This window comes from Solanum verrucosum, unplaced genomic scaffold (assembly GCF_900185275.1).
Source record: "Solanum verrucosum unplaced genomic scaffold, falcon-dt-bn FXZP01000253.1, whole genome shotgun sequence".
Lineage (NCBI taxonomy): Eukaryota > Viridiplantae > Streptophyta > Magnoliopsida > Solanales > Solanaceae > Solanum > Solanum verrucosum.
Window position 1 is genome coordinate 4,114,208 of NW_026019984.1, and position 7,723 is coordinate 4,121,930.

Genomic DNA, 7,723 nt, shown 5'->3' on the forward strand with positions numbered 1-7,723 from the left:
CTCATAAACATAAAAAAATTGCAGCTGGTGAAAATTATCAAAACTTTTCAATTTCTTATTATCTTATAAAATGAGCAAATCATAGTTTATAAACAATGTATATGTCACACTAGTAAATAACATATCTCCATATTTCTTTTATAAGTTTATGATTAAAAACTTTCTTCTTTTTATAAAAGAAAAATACAATTTGCAATTACCTATTATTACAAACTTAGAGTATTAATGTTCCAAGTGAAAAAATATGTATCAATTTGAGTCTAAATAATAAAAAAGAATAAATGATTTTAGACTTTTTTTTCTCAACCCCCAAATACCCCTAGGGAAAAAGAAAGAAAAACGACATTGTTTAGAGCGTTTATAGCTTAACACATAAGGCATAACCGGGTTACCGCATTTAGCTACCTCGCGAGAGGAAAATCCCAATTCAAGAACCCTACACTTCCCTCAAAACCCTCATAGACCCAGAAAGAGCACTTCACAGATCCATCGGACGCTGAATCAAGATGTATTACAGAGGGTAAGCATCTAATTCTTCTTGTAATGTTCCGATTTTTTGTTGGGTATCTATAATTTTGATGGAATTTCTCTTATAGATTGTATTTTTTGATTGTTTTCTCTAAGTGGGTCGAAAGTGTTCGATTCACTCTTGATACATTCTAGTAAACGAAGGGCAGCCATGAGATACCCACTTAGAAATTTGCCTTTTTTTTTGTGAATTTACTCTAGCATAGTTGGCCAAAATGAAATTGAACGCTTACCCACCAAAAAAAGAAACTTTTTTTTGATCATTTTGGATGTAAAAGAGAAGCTTATATTTGCTTTTGTATGTGTACGCCTTTAGAGGTAGTGGTAACTGATTGATACATGTAGTATGATAGTGGGTGGAAGGGTTTGGGTTTTAAGTGAAGGGAAATCAATATAATCTTGTTAAGTTTGTTTGACTTGTTCTTTGGTCTGTCTGCTATGTTCATTGTTCTATCTTTTTTATTCTTAAACTGGATAGGATAATGCCTGTTTTGTTGATTTTGCGTTGAATACTGACAAAAGGGTTGCTTTCATTTTGATTTGATGAAGAAACTACATGGATGGTGGCGATGCCCGTGAAATGGGCTTCAAAAGGCAACGCATAATGGATCAAGGTTCCTCTTATTATGCTACTCCTCCAGGGTCAAGCTATATGTACAATCCTCCTCCTCCTCCACCTCCCCCGTCATACTCTTACCATGGACAGCCTCCACCATTCCCTGTTGTTCGACTCCGTGGCCTCCCGTTTGATTGCTCAGAGACTGAGATTGCTGATTTCTTGCATGGTTTGGATGTAGTTGATGTGCTTCTTGTCCACAAAGGTGGAAGATTTACAGGGGAAGCATACTGTGTTTTGGGGTACCCTCTTCAAGTTGATTTTGCTCTTCAGAGAAATAGGCAGAATATTGGACGAAGATATGTTGAGGTTTTCAGAAGCAAGAAGGAGGAATACTATAAGGCTATAGCCAATGAAGTTTATGATTCTCGTGGTGGTTCAGTTCCGAGGGCTAGATCTGCTGATGAAAGCAAAGACCTTGCAGAACACACTGGCGTATTATGGCTGAGGGGGCTGCCATTCTCAGCTAGCAAGGAAGATATTATTGATTTCTTTAAAGATTTTGAACTTCCAGAAAAATCAATCCATATAACAGCTACTTTTGAGGGTAGACCTACAGGGGAAGCATTTGTTGAATTTGCTAGTGCAGATGATTCAAGAGCTGCAATGGCCAAGGATAGGATGACAATAGGGAATCGCTACATAGAGCTTTTCGCTTCATCGTCTGAGGAGTTGGAGGAAGCAGTTTCAAGGGGCAGGTGAGTGCTCAATTGTGCATTTTAGAGTAGTATTTGATATGCTTTATCCTCTCCATCTGGTAATATCATGTCTATTACCATAATCATTGGTTTAGTTGCGAGATTTTTCTTCCTTGCTCCCCCTCCCCCCCAAATACTGGTAGGAAAAGTAGAGCAAGATTCATTGTTCTACCATGTAATGTAATGCAGATCGAAACCTCCACATCCATTTGCTTTATTTTTCACTGTAACAATTATAGTTTCACTACCACGAGATGAAATGGTAATCACAATTTCACACTTGTTGACAGGTGTTTCCTTTAACTTTGTTGGATGTCAAGAATGTTGTCAGTTGCATATTTTTTGAAAAATTCAGTTGCATATTTTTTGAAAAATTGACAGTTAAGTAGGCTAATAGGAAAAATATATTGTATGTCTTTGTTTGAATGGAAGTGAAGGTTAAACAAAAGATGTTATCTTCCTTCAAAATTTCTGCAAGTTTTGTAGTACCTGTTTTTAAAGAAAGTCTTTTTTGGTGGGAAATGGAGCATGTCTTCCAGAATTTTCTAACTTCCTATAAAGGAAAAATAATTACATGGAAGTTAGATGATTGGTATTTCCCTATGAAATGGTGCCAAATTCAATATTTTTAATTGTTTTAGTTGGAACATTATTTGTAAAGGAATAATGGATTGAGAAATGCATGGGGATGCTTGAAGAGTACATCTGCATCACTCCATTTTATACGGCACTCTTTCCATTTTGGTTCAGTTAAAAAAGTTTGGCAACTTTTTCATTATATAGTAAATAGGGAAGAAAGAAAGAACAATCAAAAATAAAGAAAAAGAAAGACTGATTGGCTCCTTTCTATTAACTTACTTTTACAAACTCTGTTCATTTTAGCATTCACATTTTTTGCTCAATGGCATTTCTTATATGGATGACTTGTGATGTTGAAGAACACAAGATTCTCATGGTACATTTGGTATGTTAGGTATTTTTTTAAGCTTATATGTTGAATTCTTTCTTCATTTCTTAGATCCAGGAAAACACTGTTATATAAGATGAACCAGGGGGAATACATTTTGTGCTTTTATAATTTGAGTACCCTTTTCCTTTACTTTCACTTCACCTGGCCAGTTGCACTGTTTTACAATAAAGAAAGATAAATACTCTTCACAATGAGTGAATTGTCCAGTAGTTCTCTCATAATTATGAGTTTTCCTGGATGTCAACCCTTGCATTTATTCTTCTTAGATAATGGAGTATCAGCTGTCACATGATTCGAAATTCGGTGGATAATGAGTCCATCCTATCCTTATCCACTTAAATACCTGTATTTTGTTTTTTGAGGGTTCAAACTTGTGACATGTGCCAGAGTACACATCACACACTGCCTTCCTACTACTAGAACAAATCCTTGGGGACTCTGCCTTTTACTGCTTTTCTATTAGTGCAAGTCTCTAAAATTTTATAAAATGCTCTTGATAGCTGGAATGGATATATGTGAAGAAGACATCTCTGAAGTTTGTGTCTTGATGGAGGACTAAGTAAATGAGACTAATAAGTTTAAGCATTGGGTCAATGGCATTCTCAACCAGTCAACAGTCAACACTAGGACAGTCAAGTAACCGATTGCAGTTACCAGTAGACTATATGTTGAGCTTAAATTTTTTATAGTTGGTGCTAACTTTTGTATCTCTCTGTTGATTAAAATCCCCTTGTATCTAATGTTACATTTTACAGAGACTATCAATATAGTAGAGTACTGTAATAAACAAATTGCTAATATTATAACTAATTTAAACTTTTCATATCCAGAATTCTAATATTAATTCAGCTCGTCAAATTGAGATTCAAAGAACATGTGGCTTTTTGTTTGAATCATTTTTGCATTGTTATTCGGAAGGCACACTCTTTGAAGTGCAACACTCTCCACTCATGAAGTGTTAACCCCTTATTTTGCATGGCTTCATTGCTTTTAGCATGAAATGATAGCTATTAATAACAGTGTTCTCAAGGGCACAATTTTTTGTAGAATCATTATAAGGACTCCAAAGCCAAGTGCATAAGGCGTTATTTTTCTTTATCAGTATTATGCATCATAAGTATTCTATTGCAGTGTTACTAGCATCAAGCAATAAATTGAGTGGCAAGCCCACTAGTCCTCTTCTACTATTTCTTGCATCTGCTGGGATGAGCAAAAGAAGGGTCTCTTGACATTAGCAGTTAAAGAGACTTTGCTTCATTGGCCCGCTGTATTGATTTAACTTTTTCACTGTTCCCATGTTTTATTCACGAACAAGCACTAAGGAAGTACAACACAAGTTACTCATGTTATAGCTCCAATGAGCAACTAAAAGACCTCTCATATTTATCTTTTCCTTTGATAATCTCGTACTTCAACCAAAAATTCAGAATGTTAAACAAGAAGAATTTGTGTAGTCAAGTGTGTTTTTTTGTCCCTTAAACCATCTCCTATTTCTCTGTCACTACAACATTGCTTTGTTTTTAGAGGGTTTAGGTTGATGTTCACACCTTGTGAGTGCAAAGAATTGATTGTTGAGTGGTGAATGATTGACCCATTTTAACCCTCTCAAATTCAGCCCAACCCACTCATTTGATGCCTGTAGTCTCTTGGAGCCCTTTTATCCTTTGCTAAACTTCTAAGCCTTTTGGACGGTAATCACTTTTTATGTAATCAGAGATTCTTTGCCTCCAATGCCCCCTCCGATACTCTTGACAAATAGTTCATTATGTTGTTTGTTTGAGGTGAGTCTCCTAAGTTAAGGTTAAAGATTAGGGTTTTGAAAGTTTCTAGTTATTAATGTGATGAAGCGAGTCAAAAAGGAGCAGACTGGATATAGATTATTCATACAACCTATTTTAACTAGTTCAGGATTGAGCATTATCTCTGCAGTTGTTGGTAACAATGCCTCCCCTCAACCCTTGGCAAGGGCCAATAGTGGCTTTTCCCTAGTTGCCATCTCGGTTACTCGAATTCCTAACCTCATGGTTGGAGGAGAAGGGTCCTTCCCCTAGGTTTTCTCTCTCCTCTCTTGGTTCCATTTTTAATTTATTTTTAACTATCTTTGGGTGGACAAGATACAAAGTTATATCTTATAACTCTTCTAGTTTATGTTTCTGATAGGGTTTGTCATCAAGCCTTCCCTTTCTGTATTTACTGTTAGCATGTTCTTTATGCAGATGATTTTTGAAGCTTTGCTTTAGTTGCAATGATACATATATTAGTAGTGATACTCCATTTTGTTCATGGTCAAAACCTTTGGTCTGTAGACTGTATGTTCCACCAAAATAGTTGATAATTTAATTGATAAACTACCCTTGTGAAAAGGGGATTAACCATGTTGATTTTGTTGTTTTTATCATGTCTGCAAACATATACATGACTTCAATGATCTTTTAGCTGTTTGCTTTCCCTGAGGAAAGCACATCTTGTGATGGAGCTCATTAGGGAGAAAACCCCAGAAGTGAATACCATGATAAAGAGGAAGATACCTCTTAGCTCTGGTTGATGGGGATATGGGTTTGTGTAAATTTGGTAGACTACCCATCGCCTATGATGCTAGTTAGGTTGTATAATCTTCCTAGCGTGGACCTGCTGCATTGCAATAGTGAAGACATGTCTATTTATAATGTGTCCTATGACTTTGGAGAGCGCTTTTCTAGAGAAACGGTGGGCGATTTTATGAAATTTGTATGTATGAACTTAGAATATTTTAGTAGCATCTATCTGCATTTTTTTTTGGCGTCAAGAAATTGGTGACAACTTTGAAGGTAAGGCCCTTCACCAAATGTATCTGTACCACAATATAGGTGTAGCTAAGGGAAACCATGTGAGGCTTTGAACAGTGAGGAAGGAAATGGATTTACTGAGAGCAATTGGTGGATAATGCTCCACCTACATGTTGCTCACGTTTTCCCCCTTCTGTACAGCACGATGGTTGTGCATGTGGAAACAAACAGACTAATCCCCTTTGGAGCTCATTAATGAGTTAGCATGTAGGAAAAAATGAGAGAGCAGTCAACATGCTTGAACCTCCTTTTTTTTTTATTTTTGTCGTGCATTTTGCCTTTCTCAACTCTTATGCTGGAAGTGGATAAGTTCACTTTTATCCGATTGTCATTTCTTGGGTTAACCCCCTCCAATGCACATTGATTTTGAAGATTGGTCTTGGGGTTTTCTGAATTATTTACTGACCTTTTCTTTTTTGGAAAAGGTAACAAAGAATTACTTTTCACTTTTGACTCTATTTTGAGTCTCTGCTTGCTTATTTGTTCCCTAAGTTTTCCACCTCCTTGCGCTGAACTTCCAAAAATGTAGTATGTGATTTCTAACAAGTGTGCCCATGTAATCTCTACAAACATCTCAAGATATATCTTTTTGCACACTGTATCAGAATCAATACCTATATATTTTAATGAAAGCATCAGAAAGGCTAATTCACTCTACAGGCAGAAAGTTTAGGAGTTTTGAATTATCGGGATCAGAGATGACTCAGCAAACCTGTCAACTTTCCTAGTCCTTGCCTTTATTGTACCTAACTTTCCCCATGCATTCACCATATGTTCAAGCATATTTCTTGGTGGTTTTACTGATATTGTGCTGTTTGAAGTATATGAGAGATTATATAACCTCTTGTAACATGAAAATGTATTGATATGACTATATGTGTTTAACATGCAAATGTGTGTTCCATTCTCAAAAAAAACAACAACATGCAAATGTATTGATGTGACTACGTGTTTATCAGAGTACTGGAGAAACCAGTGGATGGGAGAGACCCGAATGAAGTCACGTCTATTTTGCGGATGAGGGGTTTGCCATTTTCTGCCGGCAAGGATGACATCATGGATTTCTTCAAAGATTTTGCGTTGACTGAGGATGCAATTCATGTCACATTTCTTTCTGATGGAAGGCCAACTGGAGAAGCTTTTGTAGAGTTTGCAAGCACCGACGATGCAAAAGCAGCCCTGGCAAAGGATAGGATGACACTTGGAAGTCGTTACGTTGAGCTTTTCCCATCTTCAATCGAGGATATGAATCACGCCGTATCAAGGGGGCGGTAATGAACTTTATTTTTCCTTAGTTAATAATCGTAATGTTGTAACTTGGGGATTTGGTGCTAGTTTTCTGCGAGGACGACTCTTTATTTGTCACTACAGGAGATAGAAAGAACTTTAGGGAACTTCTGCAGTCATCATCTGTTTGCTCTTAGTTTCATGAGTTTATGGTGTTACTATTTATGTGAAAAGTACTCATTAAACCTTAAACAAGAATATGTTGCTGCTTGATACACTCATGAGTCTTTTTTATTTATATTTTTTTTAGTCTCTTTTTGCCTGAAACACTCAGATTCGACAAGAATATGTTGCTGGAAAAATCAAATTATCAGTTGTTTTTTTCTGCAGATGCTGTTGGGATGTTTATGAAATGGAAGAACTCTACAATATTGGACATTCTAGTTTTGAACCTTTCTAGTGCCTATTGGGAAGTGTTTAGGATTGTCCTGGAATAAGTTGCAAACCTTTAATCAATATTTCAATAAAAATGCTTTTAGAAAATTAGTAGCAATGGGGAAAATTTTAAAATAGTGATAGAATGATGCAATTACCTTGCATAATGATAGTTTAGCATAATGATAGTTTAGATAATTACCAAATATAGCAATAGTTTTTGAAATTTGATCTATATTAGTGATACAATAATTTACTCTGTGTCAGTGATACATCAACAAATATGCTAACTATGAATAGGAAGCAGGAGCTATTATGTTAAAAAATTTAGGGGGTTACAAATCTCTTATACTACCATCAATCGACAAAGCGGAACGATTAGAAAAAGAAGTTAAGTTAGAAAGTTGTATGATAGGTGGTAACT

General features: G+C 36.0%; 1 protein-coding gene across 1 annotated transcript; it reads left to right on the top strand.

The window, feature by feature from the left end:
* The first annotated feature begins 354 nt into the window (after positions 1-354).
* On the top strand, positions 355-7,128 carry LOC125818015 (uncharacterized). The gene is made up of 3 exons (XM_049497517.1): positions 355-520; positions 1,078-1,842; positions 6,597-7,128. The coding sequence occupies exons 1-3, from the start codon at positions 507-509 to the stop codon at positions 6,910-6,912; spliced, it is 1,095 nt and encodes a 364-aa protein (XP_049353474.1). The 5' UTR covers positions 355-506; the 3' UTR covers positions 6,913-7,128.
* Positions 7,129-7,723: the final 595 nt, after the last annotated feature.

Bases quoted from the DNA above. Each gene is read 5' to 3' on its own strand.
- LOC125818015 (XM_049497517.1), top strand. The intron at 1,843-6,596 runs GTGAGTGCTCAA...CGTGTTTATCAG, and splicing joins GAAGCAGTTTCAAGGGGCAG to AGTACTGGAGAAACCAGTGG.